This window comes from Gopherus flavomarginatus, chromosome 3 (genome assembly GCF_025201925.1).
Source record: "Gopherus flavomarginatus isolate rGopFla2 chromosome 3, rGopFla2.mat.asm, whole genome shotgun sequence".
Classification (NCBI taxonomy): Eukaryota; Metazoa; Chordata; order Testudines; family Testudinidae; genus Gopherus; species Gopherus flavomarginatus.
In genome coordinates, this window is record NC_066619.1 from 286,208,101 (window position 1) to 286,230,560 (window position 22,460).

The 22,460-nt window shown below is 53.8% G+C and overlaps 2 protein-coding genes and 1 long non-coding RNA gene across 7 annotated transcripts in view; 2 read left to right on the forward strand and 1 right to left on the reverse strand.

Moving 5' to 3' along the window:
- Positions 1-22,460, reverse strand: part of LOC127046421 (C-type lectin domain family 4 member F-like) — a 280,381-nt gene that overhangs the window by 116,778 nt on the left and 141,143 nt on the right. The gene's annotated exons all lie outside the window — the stretch shown is intronic.
- Positions 1-22,460, forward strand: part of LOC127046424 (C-type lectin domain family 4 member F-like) — a 134,122-nt gene that overhangs the window by 24,782 nt on the left and 86,880 nt on the right. For 2 of the 3 annotated variants that reach the window (XM_050943448.1, XM_050943449.1), the window contains exons 2-3: positions 1,813-1,966; positions 6,585-6,701. The exons of the other annotated variant lie outside the window; for it this stretch is intronic. In XM_050943448.1, the coding sequence (XP_050799405.1) occupies positions 1,906-1,966; positions 6,585-6,701 (178 nt within the window). In that variant the 5' untranslated portion in view covers positions 1,813-1,905. The remainder of the gene's footprint in view (positions 1-1,812; positions 1,967-6,584; positions 6,702-22,460) is intronic. 3 annotated transcript variants of the gene reach the window in all.
- Positions 10,041-13,414, forward strand: LOC127046456 (uncharacterized). Its single transcript, XR_007773081.1, has 3 exons — positions 10,041-10,186; positions 11,015-11,133; positions 12,032-13,414. It is a non-coding gene; the product is annotated as an uncharacterized LOC127046456 (long non-coding RNA).

Here is a 22,460-nt window from a genome sequence, read left to right on the forward strand (position 1 = left end):
GCCCATAATCCCCCCAAACTCCCCTGCCCTCTTCCAACACCGCCTCCCTGCTCCCTGCTCCCTTACCACGCTGCCTGGAGCCGCTCAGCAGGAACCAGCAGCAGCACCGGCGCCTGCGGGGCTGGAGCTGCGGGGCCCGGAGCAGCATCGGTGCCATGGGGCCAGGCTGGGCTGGAGCCACAGGGCCCAGGCCGGAGCTGTGATGACAAAGTTGGGGGCGCTCGGCTGGGGCCGGGACAGGATGGGGCTAGGGGCGCTTGGCCGGACTGGGCTGGGGCTCCTCGGCCGGGACCAGGAGCCAGGCCGGAGGGAGCCACGGGGTCGGAGCCAGGGGCACTCGACTGGGTCCAGGACTGGGCTGGGGCCGGGGGTGCTCAACCAGGGTGCCAGGCTGGAGGGAGCCGCTGAGCCGGCCACACCTCCCCTCCCCCTGCGCCCCAGCTTACCTGCCTTCTGCTTGTTTCAGGCTTCCCGCGAACATCTGATTTGCGGGAAGCAGAGGAGGGGGAGGAGAAGGGGGCAGAGCATTCAGGAGAGGAGGGGGAAATGAGCTGGGGCCGGGGCGGAGTGCCGGAGCCTTTGTTAAATAAAGCCCTTATGGAACCAGTTGCCCTGGAACAACCAATTCTAAAAGGCCTTCTAAATTTAACAACCGGTTCCTGCGAAGCGGCTCCAGCTCACCACTGGACTGGTCTCCCCTAGGGAGCTGGAGAGAGAACTCAGCCTGGCTGGGGAGGTTTCCCAGCAAAACTCGACAAACTGGGAGTCATCAGTGGAGAGGAAAAAGCCAGCAAGGCTGCTTGTCCTTCCTGGAAACGTCCTGTACAGCCCCCGAGATAGCGACCGAGGCCGTGTCTACACTACAAAGTTATGTCGGCGTTCAGCTGCCAACGTTTGTGTATTGCCGGGCATGTGCCCACTTGGCTGCTTGTAGCATTGCTGCTCGTACTCACCAGGAGTGCTTGTGTAACACGCTAACCTTTGATTCCACACGTGCCCTCTCTCATCCCATGTTACCGCCGGAGCAGTGAGCAGGGTCTGTCTCTTTGGACAGCAGAACTCCCACCCGTGGATGGTCAGACACAGGAAAAAGATGCAGATTTGGACAGTCGTGGATGCCACAGGATAGGGCCGGCCTTTGGATGGTGGGTGATGTGGGTGACTGCCCAGGGTGCCACTGTTGTGGGGGAGGGGACATGGTTAGGAGGCAAAAAGCAGAACACACGCCTGGCCCCGCACTGCCCCCAGCCTGCCCCACACCGTGCTTCAGCGGGATGACGCTGGAGGCCCCACAACACAAGTGGACCCAGGACACAGAGCAGGACTGCCATGGCTGGGGCGCAGCTGGGGGTATCCCAGGAGGGGAGAGGGCCCAGGCTTCCCCAGGCCCAGCCCCTCCGCTGTACGACCTCCAACAGCCAACCGCACGCGCTGCGCACGGGGATGATGCCTTTACGCTCTCGCCAGAACCCCACCCGCAAGAGGGGGCCATAAAAGGCTGTGCCCAGGGGGCTGGAACAATGTGAATAGTGGGGTGCTGAGAGCCACTGAACTGACCTGTAACCCCTGCATGTGATGGAAACCGCCTCCAGCCAGGGGACGCAGCAGCCCCCCTAGATCCAGCACCTATGGCCAGGCACTGCCGACAGAGCACTGTCTACCTCTTCCCTCTCTCCTACTACCCCCATCTGCCCAACTCTCCCATCCATGCCCTTCTCCTCCTTCCCCCATCCAACTGTCTCTCCCCTCCTCTCCACCTCCTTCCCTCATCCAACCACCAGGCATCACTTCCCATTTCTATTTCTGGGCCAGGGCTGCTGTTAGAGGGAGGCTCTAACCCACCAGGCTGCAAAAAGGACCCACAGGCCAGTGATCAGGGGCACAGCTCAGCGCGAAGGCAGGACAATGGCGAGGGACAATATCTATGAGAACATGCCGATGACGGAAGCTGCTCCCCAGCCCAAAGGTAAGCACAAGAGGATGCACCTCTGGACTCCCACTGGCCTCTCCTTGGCTTTGCGGTCTCTGCATGAGCGTCCTGGGCAGCGACCGCTTGCTCCACTGACCACGTCCCCAGAGCTGAGCCTTGTGCTGGCCAGACAGCACCACGGGCTGTGGGCGAGGGTGCTCGGTCAGTGCTTCCCAGTGCATTCTCTCCCCTGCCAGTACCCAATGGGAGAAGGGCACAGGGGGGAGAGATGGGAGTCCCTGCACAGCATCCCTGCCTCCTGCCGGGCAGAGCAGTGCCATGGGCTGCCCATAAAAGCCATCCAGGCTCCCCCTCCCCAGCTCGCTGCCACCATCAGCCTCTCCCAGGAGGAGACCACCAGGGTCGAATCCTCACAGCCAGGGCCAGTGCAACCATTTAGGCGGACTAGGCAGTTGCCTAGGGCGCTGAGATTTGAGGGCACCAAAAAGCGCCCCGAAATTTTTTTAAAATGGTTGAGCAGCTGCTGCTGCTGGGACAAGAGAGGGAGTCTGAGCTGCCGGTGGCAGCCGGCAGTTCAAGGGGTCCCCTGGGTCAGCACGCCGCCGCGGCAGCCGGCAGTCCAGGCAGTCCCCTGGGTCAGCACGCCGCCGCGGCAGCTGGCAGTCCAGGCAGTCCCCTGGGTCAGGGCACCTCCATGGCAGCCAGCAGCCCAGGCGGTCCCCTGGGTCAGGGCACCTCCGCGGCAGCTGGAAGCCCAGGGGGTCCCCTGGGTCAGGGCGCCTCCATGGCAGCTGGCAGTCCAGGGGGTCCCCTGGGTCAGCACGCCGCCGCGGCAGCCGGCAGTCCAGGTGCGGGGGTCCCCTGGCCCAGGGAAACCCCGGGCTGCCGGCTGCCACGGTGGCGCACTGACCCTGGGTCAGGGCGCCGCTGCGGCAGCCGCCAGTCCAGGGTGTCCGGAGGGGGCAGCAGGCAGCTCCCGTGGAGCTGCCGCAGTCGTGCCTGCGGACGGTCGGCTGCTCGCGCGGCTCCGGTGGACCTCCCGCAGACACCTCTGCGGCAGCTCCACCGGAGCCGTGGGACCAGCGTGCTGGGCGGTGGAATGGCCGTCTGCCTAGGGTGCTCAAAATCCTAGCGCCAGTCCTGCCCACAGCCCCCATCTCTGGGGACCAGCTCTCTCTCATCCCCCCATTTCACAGGGACATCTCCTTTCCTTACTCTCTGCCCCTCCCTGCCTGAGCACAGGCGCCTAACCGTGAGCAGGGGTAGGGAGATGTAGTTGTGTTAACAGAGAAGGGTTTTCCCCAGGGCTCGGGGGAAGGGAACCTGTTCCTCCAAGGGCAAGGAGGAAATGGAGCTGGAAGTGCCTACATAAGGACCAGGCTGTTTTCCTAAAGCTCCCAGCACAAGGGGCCCCTCTGAGGGCTTTGGCTGGGTGACTGGGCAATAAAATGGTAAATGAAATTCAATGTTGATTAATGTAAAGTAACGCACATTGGAAAACATAATCCCAACTATATTTATAACACGATGGAGTTTGAATTAGCTGTTTTCACTCAAGAGAGGGATCTTGGAGTCACTGTGGATAGTTCTCTGAAAACATCCACTCAATGTGCAGAGGCTTCCAAAAAGCGAACAGAATGTTTGGAATCGTTAAGAAAGGGACAGAAAATATCCTATTGCCTCTATATAAATCCATGGTACACCCATATCTTGAATACTGCGTGCAGATGTGGTTGCTCCATCTCAAAACGGATATATTGGAATTGGAAAAGGTTCAGAAAAGGGATTAGGGGTCTGGAATGGCTGCCATGTGAGCAGAGATTAATAAGACTGGGACTTTTCAGCTTGGAAAAGAGACGACTAAGGGGGAATATGACTGAGATCTATAAAATCATGACTGGGGTGGAGAAAGAAGACGAGGAAGTGTCATTTACTCCTTCTTATAACACAAGAACTAGGGGTCACCAAATGAAGGTTTAAAACAAACAAAAGAAACAAAAGGAAGTATTTCTTCACAAACTGCACAGTCAACCTGTGGAACTCCTTGTCAGAGGATATTGTGAAGGCCGAGACCATAACAGAGTTCAAAAAAGAACTAGATAAGTTCATGGAGGACAGGTCCATCAATGGCTATTAGCCAGGACGGGAAGGGATGGTGTCCCTAACCTCTTTGCCAGAAGCTGGGAATGGGCAACTAGGGATGTACCATGCGAGTGAGAATGTGAGGTTTAGTAGGGAGCTGCAGCTAAGCACCGAGCTCAGCTAGGCTCTCTGCAGTGACAAAGGAAAAGCTGGATATGAGTCAGCAGTGTGCCCTTGTTGCCAAGAAGGCTAATAGCATTTTGGGCTGTATAAGTAGGGGCATTGCCAGCAGATCAAGGGATGTGATCATTCCCCTCTATTCGACACTGGTGAGGCCTCATCTGGAGTATTGTGTCCAGTATTGTGTCCCCTCCCTGGGGGCCCCAGATAGACCTAACTAATGGGGGTCCTGTTGTCTGTACTGGCAAGACCTGTCTTGGACTGTGCTCCTGTTGTCTAATTAAACCTGTGTTACTGGCTGGCTGACTGTCACGGTGAATCTTAGGAAGCCGGGGGTGCTGGGCCCTGACTCCCCCACTCTCCGTGACAACAGGGTTCTGGGGAAGCCAGAGGGTCCTGCACACACCCCCACTTTTCAGTTAGACGTGACTCTTAGCCAGCTAGTAGTAGGTTTAGTTGCTAGGCGACAGAGTGTCCAGTTAGAAACTGAGGCACCCACACAATATTCAGAGGAAACATTAAGAACATTCCCAGTTCATCACATCTCTCCCCGCTTCGAGACCGAACTCAGCGAGGTCACTTCAGCCAGTGACCTGGGGAAGTTTGAACCCAGCAACGTTCCCATGGGTGACCCAGCATCTCTCCCATTCCTTGGTGGGAGTTACACCAGGACAGTCCAGTTTCACGCCCTCCCTTAGGTTGAGTGTGCTTGATGACGCTTGCAGGCTGCGTGTGGGAAGGTTTATGCGGCCTGTGCCCTTTTTGCCACTCCAATAACCCTGGGGTTCAAACTGGGATTGGGTCTTTTCCCAGCGCTCCAGTTTGGAGGGCTGCAATTTGGGCTCTCTTGGTTAAGAGCCCCCAGCTTGACCTTGGCCACCCTCTGAACAGGTGTTTCTGTTCCCAGCAGCTTGGCCTCAGCCCCTTGCTTTTGATGCCACCACGTTGGAGGAGTGTGGTCAGTATACACAGTAAAGCGCTGCCCAGAATGATACAGCTGCAGCTTTCCAAGGGCCTGCACCATGGCTGGGCTTTTTTTTTTTCTTTTTTTGAGGCCGCATAGTTCTGCTTTTGGAGCAGCCATTTTTTGCAGTTCCTCTTCGTCACAGATGGATCTAGACTGTTCTCAGTGGTGGCAGGTGACAGAACAAGGAGCAATGGTCTCAAGTTGCAGGGGAGGTCTAGGTTGGATATTAGGAAACACTATTTCACTAGGAGGGTGGTGAAGCACAGGAATGGGTTCCCTAGGGAGGTGGTGGAATCTCCTTCCTTAGAGGTTTTTAAGGTCAGGCTTGACAAAGCCCTGGCTGGGATGATTTAGTTGGGGATTGGTCCTGCTTTGAGCAAGGTGTTGGACTAGATACCTCCTGAGGTCCCTTCCAACCCTGAGATTCTATGACTCTGTGAAAAAACATGAGGAAAAATGTAGTGTGCACTGGGTGACAGAGAAACTTCTCCCAGAATCTGTTTCAGGAAAGGCTGAGAACTGTAAACTCAGTACATTAGTGAGAGGTAGCTTCACCCTTTGGTTAGAGTGAGAGAAGCCACTTCTGCAATCTAAGGGGATTATCTGGGCATGTGAGTGTTGTTTGCTGATTCCAGGAACCACACCCCATGGGGGAGCAGCGCGAGCTAATGGCTGAGGCCCAGATCAGACAGGCAGCGGGTGCGGCAGGCTGAGACTATCAGGGAGAGGAGAATCTGACAGTCTTGCGTCTGCAAGCACCTGCCGTTCACCTTGGGGAGACCAAATCCAGAGCACACTGAGCACACTTACTTCTGTCTACGCATAGATCCTGGCTCGAATGCAGCTCTTGTCTTCTCCCTTTAATGTGCAGGGGAGACACAATCTTCGGGCTTTGCCCTGTGATTCACCCCTTGGCTGCCTTGCAGGTAGGATCCCAGCATCCTGGGGATGGGTTATCAGACAGGGATGCTGTAGAAAGGCCCTTCTGAGCACATTGCTGCTGTCAGCCCCACTTTTCTCCTGCAAAGAATCATTTTCCCCTCATTTCACTGATTCATTGTATTCATATTTTAAAAGTTGTTTCAGGCTCCTTTAGTCATTTAGAAATACTCCTTTGGGCCTGGACTTCACAAACCCTAAATGTCCCTCTCAAGAAATGCTTAGGCAGGGGGGAAATCCTGCTCCCAGATCTCTCTCACAGGATGCCTGCGTGGCACTAGAGTCACTCCTGATTTAAGGAGGGTCACTTTTCACATTCGCGTTCTGGTCGGTTCTGACCTTATTTGGCCTCATTCCGCTCCTGCTGTTAACCACAGTCAGGGACTAGGAGGCTGAGCAGGTATTGGATTCAGGGAGTGGAGTTTCCTCGGTCAGTGGCATTTGAGCTGTAGCTTTCCATGGATACGTTTCTTCTTCTCCTTCAAGGAAACGCTCCCGAGACATCGGTCCCTTGGCGGCACAGGGGGCGGAGCATCGTCACTGCTGTCCTTCTCCTCCTGAGTCTGGCCCTGGCCACGTCCCTCCTTGCTGTGACGCTTCTGTGTAAGTTCAAATGCAGCTCCAAGCCCAACGTTTGCCAACTTACATACAGGCCAGCTGGCTCGACTGGGGGAGGGGGGAGGCATCTCCACATTTCAGCAGAATATCGACCGTGTTTCCACTCTGTCCCTCCAGATAAATCTCCTACTCCAGGGAGTTCAAATGGAGCTGTAAGATCTTGCCCTGCTGGTTTGATACTGGCACAAACTTTCTAAGTCTAACGATGGTCCAGCGCTGGCACAGGTCACCTGGGGAGGCTGTGGAACCCCCATCACAGGAGGTTTTTAAGGACAGGTTAGACAACCACCTGTCAGGGATGGTCTGGGTGAGCTTCATCCTGCCTGAGCATCAGCTCAGGGACTTCAGATCACATGTGGCTGCCCCACATGCTCAATCTGCACCCTGAGGGTCACGCTGGGTCCTTTCCTGACCATATATCACCAGCACGAGCCTCAGCCCCAGGCATCCTCATGGCACAACTAAAATGCCCTACGGAGAGGCCAGATGGCGCAGTGGTTCGGACACTTGTCTGGGGGCTCAGACTGCTGGGTTCAATTCCCTGCTCTGCCAAAGAGTCCCTGCCCTGGAGCCAGCAAACAGAGCTGAAAACAGGGAGCTGGAGTGGAGAGCTCTTGGAGAAGAGGGGGGAGAAGCCCCTGATCCTTAGGGGCAGTGAGTGGCAAAGACGACTGGTGCTTCCCCGTGCTGGGGGGCCACAATCCAAAGGGAAAGACAAGTGACCACCCCACATGTCTCCTCTGCCCAGCGACCCCCACGCCCAGCCCAGGGCCACCATGCACTCCCCATCCCAGCAGAGTTACGTGCGGGGGGCTCTGTTCTTCTTCTGCCGTGCCTCCTCCCAGCACATTCGGCCGATCTCCCTGGCAGCCGGGCCCAGGTGAGGAGCAGGAGGGAGCCGCGTCTCATGAGGCTGAAGCCGGCAGCTCCAAGTCACTACTCTCCGACATACACTAGGAGAGAGCACTGAATGGGGCCTTGGCTGTGCCGGTGTCCCTCCTTGGGAGAGAAGCTGTACAAGATGAAAATAAAAGAAGTCATACTGAACAGCCTCGCGCTCAGACCATATTCCTTCTCTGCGTGTGGCTGGTCTCCAGCTGCAGTTCGGTTCAGTCGCTGACCTGCAGATGTGTGATTTCTAGATCTCCAGGCAGAGAGCAAGCTGCAAGTGGTTGGAGAAGCGGTGCAGAAGCTCCAAGTCTCTCTGCAGCCTGATAATGCCTCGGATGCATCAGCAAAGGGATCGGACAGTAAGTCGCAGGATGAGGGTCTTAGGCATCGGGGTGTGTCAGTTCCCCTCCCTTGGCCTGGAAGCTGAGCACTCTCCTGCCTACAGGGATGGTGGGTGCCTGGCATCCTCCTGCTCCCCTCCATACACTTCCCTGCCAAGTGGTCCTGTCCCCTGTCTAACGAGCTGCTGCTCTGCACCTTCCTCTGCCAATGGAGGCTCTGTTCCCAGGGTCGGGTGGCTGCTCCAGGCTCCCTCCTAGCTCCCTTCCTGGAAGTGGCTGCTGGCTGCATCCGCCCCATGCTCCTACGCAGGATGCCTAGTGGTCAACATCTTCCGTCCTTTCACTGTTGCTCCCTTCGCTCCGTAGTTTTCACCTTGGCCCCTGTATTGTCAGGGTTGCATTGGCGGGAAAGACGGATGCAGCTCATGAGACATACAGGGCCAAATTCAGACCCTGGTGTAGGCAGGACGTCAGTGGAGCTGCACTCGTGGGTCTCAATTTGTCCCCCAGTCCCTGAGCCCTCCCTGTGCAGCTCCAATAATTTGGGAACCTGCCACAGTCCCATTGCTGGAGGCAGAGCGCCCCCTTGTGGCCACGTCTCACAACTGTCTGTCTGTCTGGCACAGGGCTGCACATACAAACCCGTCCATGGATCAGGTTATTCAACGTCCAGTCAGAAAATGGGCCTGAACTGAACCCTGGCACAGAACTCGCCTGAACGCTGGGCTGTTCAAAATCCCAGCCTGGAGCCCAGGGCCAGGGCTCGGGGCCATGGATGTTCTTGCACCCCCAGGTCTGCCCCATGCTGCAGGGGACCCTTTCACAGCTCACAAGGTGGGAGCGATTGGGAAGAGGTGGCTGGGGAGATTGGGGGGACAGGGCTAGAATTCAGGAGAGCTGGGGGTAATTCTCAGCTCTGCTGCAAACTTCCTGTGTGACTTTGGGCACCTCTCCCTGCACCTCAGTTCCCCTGCAGGGTAATCATCCTTTATTTCTCCCACCTCGCATCTATTTTGACTGTGAGCTGTTGAAAGCAGGGACTGTCCCCTCCTGTCCGTACAGCGCCTGGCACACAGGGGCCTGCAGTTGCTGCTCTATTGCACGTGCTGATAATCAAGTGTTCTGCATCTCCACTGACGTCGCTGTGACTTTCTTCTAGGTCTGCAGCTATTGGATGAAGCGCAGGCAAGAGTCTGGCTGCTGAAAGCCCAGCTGGGTAACGTCAGTGCAGCATATGGAGAAATCCAGATCTGGCTGGAAAACGTTAGTGCAGCGCGAGCTGCAGTGCAAGGTCGCTGCAGTAAGTACTAGCTGCAGTGCTGGCTGGTGCCATTTCTGCTGGTGCTGAGGATAAACAGAGGATTTCAGGCTCCCAGGCTGACAACACAGCGCCTTTCTCCAGCACCGAGTTCTCTTTCATTAAATGTCACTGGTGGCTGCACCTGTGCCCACACCATGGTGATCAGTGTGGAGTTAAATTACACCCTAGGCCTCTTTAGCGTAATGGGAGCACCCAGCTATCAGCTCTTCTTAGATGCTCCAAACCTGTCGGCTCACAGACAAAAAGTGCTCCTGGCATTTCAGCGTATGGGGCGTTACTTTCAGAACCATGCCTGAGCCAGCACCCCCGGCAGAGTGTTCGGGGATGTGCCAAAGTTAATAGACCCGAGACTTTCATCTCTTATGATTAATGAAAATTGTTGATACACAACCAGGAGATATTCCCTGTGCAGCTACATCCCCCTCCTGAACTCTCCCTGCCAGCTCAGCTGAACAGTGAGTCTCCCCTTTCCCATTACAGCCGTGCTGCTCTGCACTGGGACCAGCGCCCATGCTCCAGCCCAGATGCAGCTGCATTTCAGTGCTGGGGGAGTGACCCCATGGTGTCTGCTTTCTGCAGAGCTCTTTGGGATCCATCATGTGGCCACAAAAGTTACTTATTGTGATGCTGGACAATCAGGATTCAGAAGTTCCCTGTGCTTGGGGCAGCTGAAGGGCAGGGGAAATGCAGGCCTAGAAACTCTGAGCTACTGTGTGTGTCCCTGTGACTTTAGCCCAGGCTTCTCACCTCAGTTTCTGCACCTAGGTTACCTGCTGACAAAGCTCTCCAAGGGCTGGAGGTTTTACGGTGGGAACCTCTATTACTTTTCACATGAAAAAAAGTCGTTTGATGAGGCTGAGCAGTTCTGTGTGTCTCAGGACTCGCACCTGACCTCTGTCTCCTCCCAGGCGGAACAGGTGAGCACAGGAACCTCGCAGGGGTTTGGATAATGGGTCAGTGCCTTGTTTCATACCAGAAGGAGGTGGAAGGTGGCAGTTGAGGTTGCAGATCTGTGATGTATCTTGTGGCAAATTATCCCACAAGGGATGCGAAGCCTTGGAACCCAACACGGGGGATTTACCCATCAGTTTAAAAGCAGAGATGCGGCACAGGAACAAAGCCGGGATCCGGACTTCCCAGATTCTGGGGTGCTGGGGAAGGGGGATATGGGGTCAGGCTCATTTCTGATTTTCCCTACTTCCAATGAAGCATTTTCTGCAAACCCAATCACCTTTCCCAGTGAGGACCCCTTTGATCCCTCTCCCCAGGCCTGAGCTCCTGCTGAACAATCTAGAAGCCTGTATCTGGAAGGTTTGTGTGCAAGGGGCCATGCACCTCTGAGAGAATCCTCTCTCCCCATGTGCCCACTGTAGCCCTCACCCCAGACCTCTGCAGCACTTTCTGAGGAGGAAAATCCCACCCTCCGGCTGGGCCAGACTTTGCACCCAGTTCTCTGCTCCAAGCTTTGCCTCCTGCAAGGGCAGGGCCCTGGTATGACACAGATGCAGACACACAAACAGAGATGCTCTAGGACTCCCTTGGGGTCTCCCAGCTAGTCACTGTCAGCGTTGGGGGTAGGACACTGTGTCGGGGGCAGGACACTGCGTCTTCCACTGCCCAGTGCCCTGCTCACACCACCAGACGCCCTTTCCTCTCCCCTAAAATCTGTTCAGCCCAGGCAGCTGCCGCTGCATCCTGCAGCCTCTCTTGGGTGACCTGCACATGCTGCAAACTGTGTTGTGCAGGAGTTTCTCTCCAACGAGACCAAGGGAGAAGATCACTGGATTGGACTCACCGACCGGGAGACAGAAGGCAGCTGGCGCTGGGTGGACGGCACAGAATACAGAGCAGACGCAAGCAGGGGGTGAGTAAAGCTTGAGAGAAGTGAGTATTTATTACAGGTTTGGTCACAAGCTCTTTCGGGCAGTGTCTGTACGGCCCCTTGTGTCTATGCAGCACCCTGCACAGTGGGCCCGATCCTGAGGGAGGCCCCCGGGTGCTGCCACGACAGCAGTGAATCCTCTCAGGAATTTCTGCTAATGCCCCTTTGCTTAGAGCAGGAGCCTAAACATGGAGTGTGTGTTCAGTGCCCACTGAGACCCAGGGCCAGAGCCTCCCCTGGGGTAACTCGGCATTGACTTGAATGAACCACAGGGATTTACACCAGCTGAGGATCTGGCCCCAAGTCAACTCAGTACAGCCAGGGGAGTCTGGAGTGAGCGGAAGGTTCCCGCTCTCCTTGGGATTGCACTGCGCTCTCCCCTCTGTTGGGCTGGGCAAGGGGAGGCTGCGGGGCCAGGGGCATGACAGGAGCCAGCTGCAGTCGGTGCAGTGACCTCAGTGGGCTGTGGGCAAGGCCCGTAAGCAGGGCCAGGGAGAAGTTAATGACTGACCCCCACTGCCCTCTCTTCCCGTTCCTGCGTTCCCATCTCGGGGGTGCCTGGGACGTGCTGTGCCACCTGCTCTGGTTCTGGGCACTGAGATCCGAGTTGCTGCTGCTCAGCATTTGGAGCCACACACTGACTTTGGCTCTTTGCTGGCCTGTCAGGCGCAGGGCATTTGCTACCCCCGGCCATCAGAAGCCCTTTGTTACCATGGTCACAAGAGCTGTGGAGAACTGTGAGGGGTGGCCGGGGGGTGCATCGCTTCACCACGTCACTGCTGGGTGTCTTGTTCCCCTGCCAACAAGAGTCCACAGAGCAGAACTGAGCTCAGGAACTGGCTGTGGTTCTCCACTGAGACATTAACACTCTGATCTGTAGGTTCTGGGAGGAGAATCAGCCAGACAACTGGGATCAGGGGACAGGAGGCAGAGAAGACTGTGTTGAGTCCCGCTCAAGCAATCAGAATTTGTGGAATGATGCCAACTGCACTCTGCTTTTCAAGTGGATTTGTAAGCAGGCGCAGGGACAGGCTGGGCTGTGACATGCAGGTCTCAGCATGTCAAACAGCACCTTAATTTCCAAGCTAGAATATTTCCCAGCCAGCTGCCGATGAGGAGCCCTTTACACTGGAGGGGCCGCATGGGATTGGCATTGCAGGGGGAGCCCCCAGGAGGAATCCTGGATGAACAAGCCAGAATTCCTCCTAGTGGCTTCTAGGCGCATGTGGCAAAGGACTAGCTCCACCAGCCTCTGGGAGGGTGTGGTGAGCTCCGAGCTCACTTCCACCTACCACTCAGGGAGCTGCCAACAATGAGGAAGAACAGCATTTCCCAATGAGATTCTGGTCAGCTCCTGCTCCCAGAGCTTGTGGTTGAGCTACAGCATGGATTCTAAAAAGCCATCCAATCTTGAGCAATGACAGTCTCTAAAGGCACTCCGTCTTTACTATGAGGGGCAGACACGAACAGAGAGAGAGAATATTTCCTCCCCCTTTGCTCTGCTCATCTCATCCTTTACATCACTAGTTGCCTCCTCTATGATGACACTCAACTCCGCCTCCTGTGGTGCCACCCTGGGACTTTCTTTTTCTATCTTCAGACTGCGAGTAGCTTCTGCACTGCTAACTTCCTCTTTTGATTCTCCCTGTGGCTTCTAGCTCCGCTTCTAAAGGTACTGCGTCAGCCTGAGCTAATTCTCTCACCCTGCTTCTCGTAATTGGCCCTGCAGATTTTTCTGTCTCTGTCGGTTCCACCATGTCAGTAGGGATGGGAACCAATTCTTATACTCGTCTAACACATCTCTTACCTTTTTCAACTCTCTGATTCTTTTTAACAGCTGACCACAGTCTGATTTATAGCCATCCAGCGATTTTAAGCTGGCATCCAAAATTTGCTGGGCTTTTCTGAGTAACTCTAATTTTTTTATTTAATTTCTTTCCCAGCGAACTATAAACTATGAACAGACATTCAATAGCTATTCCTTTCACCAGTTCAGCCTTTCTTTTTTTTTTCTGCTTTGTTTCTACATCAAATACTTCACTCACAAAACCCCATGGATTACAATGCTCAGATATCATCTCAGTTGTACTAAATCCCCTCCATGATCCTGAATGTATTTTTTAGCAAAGTTTCCTAGAGCCATACTGTGGGCAACTTCAACAGACTCTACTCTTGCCCTTACGTCACTTACCTTACCATGTAACATAGAACTCATTTGAATTCTAACACTTCACTAACTTATGTAATAAACTATAATGAATACTCTGTTGCTTTACTCTGTAACTGAAGGCATCCCTTCACAGAAACAACAGGAAATAATGCCCCAAACTGGTTTTCTACCTAGTTCAATAAGTCCCAAGTAAATGATAGAGGGGTGGGGGTGCATTCCCCTCTCTTCCCTCGATGGCTCATAGCTGATCGAGAGGTCTTTTCCCTCTATCAGGACCTGCCAAACAGCTGGGGAACACTGAGGTACACGGATCAGAGGTGCAGCCTGATAGAGTTATGGGGATTGAAGAAATGTACAAGTTCTGAGTTACTGCAGCCTCTTGGCAGCAATTGATACATAGATTTATCAACTCCCCTGCCACCACCTAGTGTGAGTCATCGGGCCCGATGCTACTGCTTGTATCTTATTGGTACCATTCGTTACAACTTCGACCTCCAACAAAGCCCTTTAAATGCACATATCATTTTAAATAATATCACTTTTTAAATAACAACACTATTACTGTATAATATTACTTTTTAAAATAATATCATTACTTTATCTTGCAAGATTAAATTCAAAACCTCTAAGTTAAAACTTTAAATTAAACCACAGAACAGGAAATACTGGGACTGCTGCCAAGCCGCAGCCACAGAAAATCAGGTTCCTGTATTCTTAAGAGTGAGTTAGCAAGACACGCAATCTTGCTTTCTAACTCTCTGTAACTTTAACTCTTTAGTTATGCCTCAGGTGAGATTCTCAGGGGTCTAAGGATGCCTGGAATTCCTGAAAATTCCTGTCACACACTCCTTTGAGACTCCTGGCTGCCTCGCCAGTCTATAGCCTGATTTAGGATTCACTAATAACATTAATTTAATTTATCAATTTAATTTAAATTGCTACAGACAGGGATGCCGAAACCAGAAAAGAAGGAGGCAGGCAGGTGGACCATGCTTGCCAAGGGGGGATAAAGATGCACATCAGTGCTTAGAGAATGCAGGCATTGATCCTACTACAGCTCGCATGCAAAGCGAACTCTTTACCACTTAAAGGAAATCCTCACCTGCGCCATAGGTGCTAGGTGCTAGCCAGACAAAGCAAGGGCTCTGGGGTCTTATGCAGAACAGAATATCAGATAGGGGAGGGGGGATACTCATAGTTGGGGACAGGGTCCCAAGTCCCGGGTCCCAGCCACGCACCTTGGCACAAAGACCAATGCTCCCTGCCTGAAGTGTGTCGGGGAGATGAGAGTTCGTCTCCAGAACAAGCACCACACTTAAGAAGAGAATACCACCGGGGCAGCAGGTTTGTAGAAATTTTGGTGGTGCCCAGAATGCCAGCCTACCCCCCTCCCGAACTTTGCCCCCCACACCTGCCTAAGGCTCTGGAAGGGAGTTTGGGTAGGGAGAGGAGGTCTGGGGTGAAGGCTCTGGGCTGGGGCAGGGGATTGGGGTGCAGGACATCTGAGAGGTTGGGATCTGGGAGGGAGTGTGGGTGGGGGAGGGGGTCTGGGGTGCAGGTTCTAGGCTGGAGTTTGGGTGTAGCCTCTGGGCTGGGGCAAGGCGTAGGGGCGTAGGAGCAGGAGAGGGGGGCAGGCTCTGGGAGGGAGTTTGGGACAGGAGGAGGTGCGGAGGGAGGGGGTGTAGGCTCTGGGATGGAGTTTGGGTGCTGGGTGCAGGCTCTGGGATGGGTCAAGGGGTGGGGGTGCAGGCTCTTGGAGGCAGTGTCGGGGGGTGGGGTGCAGGCTCTGGGAGGAAGTTTGGGGACAGGAGGGGGTGTGCGGGAAAGGGGTAGGGGTGCAGGCTCTGTGAGGGGGGGGTGCTGCGCTTAACTGGGGCTCCTAGGACAGGTGGGAGGGCTCCATGTGCTGCTACCACCAGGTACTGCCCCCACAGCTTCCCATTGGCTGCAGGGGCGCTTGGAGGGGGGCACAGACCTACCCCGCCCAGGGGCTGCAGAGAGGGACCAGCAGCCATGTGGAGTGAGCAGGCAGGAAGCCGCTCAGCTCTGGTGCACTGCAGGTGATGAGTGGGGGCCCCAGGCTGTTTTAAATGGCCTGGAGGATGTGGGGGGGGGCATCCAGAGTCGGAAGCCACGGCTGAAGGAGAGACCAGTGCTGGAGCCAGCCCTATAGAACTCGCTGCTCATGAACACCACTTTTATCTGACCCAACAAATCCAGGAGCAGACCCAGCTCAGGATCCCCAACTGGGCTTACACAGTCTCCCTGGCACAGCACACAGCTAAACACGCCTCCCTTCAGCCTGGCGGGACACCCGCAGACACACTGCCACACACAGCCCTTCCCTGCTTTGGCTCACCCCAAGCTGTCTGTTTGCTTCCATCATGGGCTGAGCACAGGAGGCCGTGTGGCTTACGTGACCTACAGTCCTGACGGCATCGTGCGCCTCCCCCCAGTCTGCTCGTTCACTCAGTGCATCCCAGGGATCCGAGTCATTCTGGCCTTGAGTGATACTCCCTCCTAGCCAATCAGCTTTGTGCAGAGGAGCATGGAGGGAGGGAGAAAGGACTGGTGCCCTTGCGCCAGCTCAGCAAGAAAGGAGCCCATCCCTCACCACAAGAGAACAGGCTGGAGAACACAGGTATTGATCCTGCAACTTCTCACCTGCAAAGCGAGCACTCTCTCATTTGAACTACTCCCCCCAGGCTGGACCCTGTCTGCTGTGCTCCTGCCACTGCCGGGCAAAGAAGGGCCGGGTCCCAGCATTTCTCTCCCCCCAAGGGCTGGCTTTTTGAGAAGCTAAGTAGAGAGAGGGAGGGGGGCCTCTGGAGGTGCTCAGCCCCCTGGCTACCAGTGCCTTTGAAATAAAGGAGACTCCCCTGCCATTGGAGAATGCAGGCATCAATCCCGCTGCTTTTTGTATTGTAAGCAAGTGCTCCACGACTTGAACTAATTCCTCTGCAAAGCCTCATCTCGTTATGAGCCACCCGTCTTGTTCCGGATGCCAGCACATCGAGGGAAGTGATTATTCTCCTCTATTTGGCACTGGTGAGGCCACACCTAGAGTATTGTGTCCAGTTTTGGGCTCCCCATTACAGAAAGGATGTGGACAAATTGGAGAGAATCCAGGGGAGGGCAACGAAAATGATTATGAGGCTGGGACACATGACTTATGAGGAGAGGCTGAGGGAACCAGGCTTGTTTAGTCTGCAGAAGAGAAGAGTGAGGGGGGATTTGATAGCAGCCTTCAACTACCTGAAGGGGGGTTCCAAAGAGGATGGAGCTCAGCTTTTCTCAGTGGTGACAGATGACAGAACAAGGAGTAATGGTCTCAAGTTGCAGTGGGGAGGTTTAGGTTGGATATTAGGAAACACTATTTCACTAGGAGGGTGGTGAAGCACTGGAATGGGTTCCCTAGGGAGGGGGTGGAATCTCCATCCTTAGAGGTTTTTAAGGCCCGGCTTGACAAAGCCCTGGCTGGGATGATTTAGTTGGTGTTAGTCTTCCTTTGAGAAGGGGGTTGGGCTAGATGACCTCCTGAGGCCTCTTTCAACCCTAATGTTCTATGATTCTATGATTCTTCTATGTTGGATGCAACACGTTTTGAATTAGGAAATTGCCATATATAATATTTAGAAATTCCAAGAGTGTTTTAGTTCTGGCACCATGTCCAGCATTCCAGCCTGTGTCACTCAGATTGAAGTACCCCTTGATCACACAGCTTTTTTCCATACACATTATAGCTAGGTGTGTAAGGAGCCAGTCATTCTGTTCCTTAATGTGGTTTGGTGTCTTTAGCAGATACCAACTAATACCTAATCTTGTGCTTTACCTATGAGGATATTGATCCCTAAGTGTTCAAGAGGAGAGGCGATTCTTGATTTAGTCCTAAGTGGAGCACAGGACTGCGAAGAGCTACAAAAGGATCTCACAAAACTGAGTGACTGGGCAACAAACTGGCAGATGAAATTTAATGTTGATAAATGCCAAGTAATCCACATTGGAAAACATAACTCTAACTATTCATATATATCATATTGCCTCTATATGAATCCATGGTACGCCCACATCTTGAATACTGCATGCAGATGTGGCCCCACCATCTCAAAAAAGACATATTGGCTTGGAAAAGGTTTGGAAAGGGCAATAAAAATTATTAGGAGTATGGAACGGCTTCCGTATGAGGAGAGATTAAGATTTGGACTTTTCACCTTGGAAAAGAGGCAACTAAAGGGGGATATGATAGAGGTCTATATAATCATGAGTGGTATAGAGAAAGTAAATAAGGAAGTGTTATTTACTCCTTCTCGTAATACAAGTACAAGGGGCCACCAAATGAAATGAATAGGTAGCAGGTTTAAAACAAACACAAGAAAGTATTTTTTCACACAACGCACAGTCAACCTCTGGAACCCCTTGCCAGAGGGTGTTGTGAAGGACAATACTGTAACAGGGTTCAAAAGGGAACTAGATAGATTCATGGAAGAAAGGTCCATCAGTGGATATTAGCCAGGCTGGGCAGGGATGGTGTCCCTAGCCTCTATTAGCCAGAAGCTGGGATTGGCTGATGGGATATGGATCTCTTGATGATAACCTGTCTGTTCATTTCCTTTGGGGCACCTGACACTGGCCACTGTCAGAGGACAAAATACTGGGCTTGATGGACCTTTGGTCTGACCCAGTATGGCTGTTCTTATGTTCTTATGTTAAGATCATTTTCTTCCAAGTTATCAGTGACTTGAAAACAGGTCATGCTATTTTTGGCATAGACCACCGTTCCCCAGCCCTTTTGCACACTGGTTCCTTCCTAAATAGGTTATAACAATTGATTTTATCATTCCAGCCATATGAATCATCCCACCTGGTTTCAGTGATTCCAATCACATCAAATTTCTGCTCATAAACTAGCAATTCCAATTCCTCTTGTTTGTTACCCAGGCTCCTAACATTACTATACAGGCAATTAAAGAATTTCTTCTCTTCATGTCCTTCGGTTCCTTGATTAATTTTCTTCTCAATACCTTTTCCCCTCCCCTTTTGTTTGTAGTTTAACTCCCTCCCAACTACTGTAGCCAGATGGTCGGCAAGAACATTGATCCCTCTCCTTAGGAACTGGAGGTTGTCCAAACTATGCAGCCCCCTCATCCCACGGAAGGTGGAACAATGTCCACAAACCAAAGCCCTACACCACTACCTAGCCAGAGGTTCACTTCCAGAATCTTCTGCCATCTGTCTTCCTTTGCTCGTGGGACAGGAAGGATCTCGAAGATGGCTTCGGACATTCTTTTTCTTCAGCATGATTCTGAGTCCCCTGAAGTCATCCACTATCTGTGAGCTATCCCATGAGGCAGTGTCATGAGTGCCGATATGAACCATCGCCGATGGAGCCTTTCCCGTCGACTTCACAAGCCTATCCCATCTTACAGTGACATCTTGTGTCTTGGTTCTGGGAAGGCAGCGCACTGTCATGTCATCTGCCTGTCCCTTGCAGCATGTTCTTTCTATTCCTCTGAGCAGTGAATCTCTAAGAAGAATTGTCTGCCTTCCTTGGATGGTTAGAGAACTCTTTGTGGGTAAACCTCATTTTCTCACAGGCTTAGGGTGCACAGTCTCTCAAACGTGGTGAAATATGAACCTCATTCCCCAGGCGTGTCCTGCACATCTCTCCATTCCCATGGGCCAGCTGGATCTTGGAAGGTACCTGCCCCAGGTTCCACACTGAGGACCTGGTGTCAATAGGAAACTTTTAGCCGTGTGGAATTCCTGCCAGTCCTCTTCTCTCGATGGCCACAGGCTGCCCATCTAGTCTATCTCCAGCTGTGTAGAATGTGGCCGTGACCTCTTGCCTCTGGGGTTTATGAACTGCCAGGCCTCCTCTCTGACTTCCTCTCTCCCTGACCCCTTGGTGTCTGGTTCTTTCCTTCCTTGAAGTACAGAGTATGGATGTTTCCTGAAGCTGGATTTCTTGGAACTCCTCCACTTCTGTGATTCTCACTAACATCTCTACTTGCCCCCCACCCCAGTACAAGTGTCTTCTCCTCCCGCACAGCCATCAACTTGCACCTTCTGCACAGGAAATCCCTTCTGGCTGCAAGCAGGTGTTGTCAGATGCTACCGGTGTGGTGCTCTGCTCTCTCCTTGTTGGTATCGCTCAGCTGCGTGCGTGTGTTCCCTCTGTGTGCTGCCTCAGCTCTGCACAGATAGCTGACACAGCAGACCCGAAGAGAACCCCCAATGACCACAGAGTCTAGTAAGGTACGAAGGCACGTCAGCCAGGTTTATTGCAGTATGGACACAATAGTAGTTCCCCGTAGATTATTTAGTCTACTGGGAATACTATGAGAAAGTGCCTCTTGGCAATGGACTCTGCTCAGTCAGTGGTGGGACTTTCCACTGCCCCCTCGGTTGGACAAAGACACCGCCCCAGAGATGCATTCTTATACACAGGTACAAACAAGTTACACATAACTCCTGACGTATTGAGGTGCAACCCCTCTACGTAGCCAGGTACAACCCCTCTACGTAGTAAGGTGCCGCCTCTCACCTTGTACATGTTGGTTTGAACAAAACAACTCTATCCATCATATTACCCTTGTGCCCCTGTCATTGGGATGGGTCAGTCTGTTCCTTGTTATCTGTGGAATGTTCCAGTATAGGGTGTTCTGGTACCGTGTTTCTCCTTCAATACTAGGTGGATATATGTTTATGCAACATCAGCCCTTTCCTTGCCAGCTTCTGTGAGCAGGGCCTGCCTTTGGCTCACAGCTTAACTTTGCTTTATATTAGCAAAGTCTTGACCATTACTTTAGTTCAGGCCTTAGGCCTCATACCAGGCCTCTGAGACCAAGGTTTATATATCAGGGCCTCCTCTTACTACAGCAGAAAAGAGAACGTGGCACATCCTTTGCAGGTCACCCCCACTGTTACCTCGCTGGCCAGCCTGAAACCACATGTGCAGCTGAACCTGGAACGAAAGACTCCCATACACCCTTGCCAAACCTCTTCAAAACTCTTCTGCCTCTGTTTGCAGATCTTGAGTTTACCTAACAAGTAACTTTTTATGCCAAATCTCCCTGCTTAGCTCAGCTCAGCTCAGCTCAACCCCTCACTACCAGGGAGCAATTAACCCCTCAGAGACCTCAAACAGCAGAGCTCAAAGCTGTAAGAGTCAGAGCCTCATGGCTTTTGTGGAGGCACCGGCAAACAGACCTGTCCCAGCTGCTTTCTCAGGAGCCCCGTGACCCAGCTACACAACCTGTACACAGAAAGCAAACAAACCACCCACAGACAGACCAAATGCACCATTCATCAAGTCCTGGTCCCCCCGCCAGAGTGTGCAGCTACACCTGCCTCTTTTCATAACCCTCGGCTAACTCCTGGGCAGATGGGTGGCCATCTTGGCCAGCACTAAGAAGAGGTGGCTGCGGAGGCCTCTGGCCTTAGCGGAGCTGTTGGGGGGTATAAGGCGGGAAATGGCTGCAGCCAGCCTGGGCCACTGCAGACGGGCAATGGGGTCTCCCTCTTGCCACCAGGGGCCGGTGGCAGAAGAATTGGTGAACCTGTCACCATTGTGTCCATCCCCACAGCTTGTAGCAGGGGCCAGGAGGAGGGAGGTTTCCCTTTATCCAGAGAACAGGCACAGGCAGGCCTAGCTCCCCGGATTGGGCCTCAAACCTGGCCCAGTGGGACCGAGGTTGAGGCTGTGAAGGGAGTTCAGTCTCCATGGCCCATCCTGTCCCCTCAGCTCAGCTCGTGATGAAAGGACCAAGCCAGGCCAGCTGTGGTGCTGCTTTGTGCTACTGACGTTGTCCCCTGGTGCTGGCCTGGGACCCACCAACCCAGCTCACAGAGCCATACGGAGCTGTTGGATGCTCATGACTTCCAGCCTGGCTTGGTTTGAACCAGAGCCCCAGGGTCAGCGAGTTATATGGGCCCGTGGTGCCTGGGCTCCGGGAATATTCAGTGCCGGGGGCCCTGCTCCACCAATATTTGGAGTGGCAAACATCTGGAGCGGACCTCATTCACCTCAGCTGCTGGGGCTTCAGTGAGTGTTTGACCCTGTGCTCCACCTCTCCCCCAGCAGCCCCCAATCCTGCCCCATGCTGGGCAATGGGCAGCCCCATCCCCCATTCCCCGTGAGGCTAGGGTGAGAGGCAGCAGGCTGCAACAGAGGAGGAAGGAAGCCACCTGTGATGGCAGTCCCCTCCCCACCAGCACCCACTCACCTCCTCCCAGAGCCTGCACCCCCAGCGCTTTCCCACACTCCCCTCTGGCTCCCAAACTCCCTCCCAGAGCCTGCACCTCCAGTCCAGATCCTGCACCTAAACTCCACCCCAGACCCTGTACCTCCACCCCTTTCCCACACACCCCCTCCTGCAGTCAAACTCTCTCCTACACCCCTTGCCCCAGCCCAGACCCTACACCCAAACTCCGTTCCAAAGCCTGCACACTCACCCCCTTCCCACACACCCTCTCCTGCCACCAAACTCCCTCCCAGAGCCTGCACCGCAGCCCTCTGCACTCCATCTCAGAGCCTGCAACCCTCACCCCCTCGTGCACCCCCACTCCCTGCCCCAGCCCAGAGCCTGCACCCAAACTCCATTCCAGAGCCCAACCTCTCAACCGTCCTATATCCTAATCCCCTTCCCCAACCCAGGGCCTGCACCCCAGACCTCCTCCTCCCACCCAAATTCCCTCGCAGAGCCTTAGGCATGAGAGGAGCGGAGTTCAGGGGGGGCAGGCTCTGGGCATTCTGGGCACCACCAAAATTTCTACAAACCTGCTGCCTCTGGCAGAGCCCCAGGGCCAGAATCTCCATATTAATTTCCCAGTTCTCTGGGCCTGTCCCCCTTGCAGGTCAGCTTTGTGCTCTCCGACCACTGACAGAATCCATTGCAGTGTGTTGTTCTTGGGCTGCATTTACAGTGATCCTTTTAGGGACATCTCCCCCCACTGGTGCAGCACCACTGAAGCGGGCAATGGGGAAACAACCAGGGCAAACCAGCCACTGTCACTGTCACCTTACCAGAGGCTCCCCTGAGATTCATAGATTCATAGACTCTAGGACTGGAAGGCACCTCGAGAGGTCATCGAGTCCAGTCCCCTGCCCTCATGGCAGGACCAAATACTGTCTAGACCA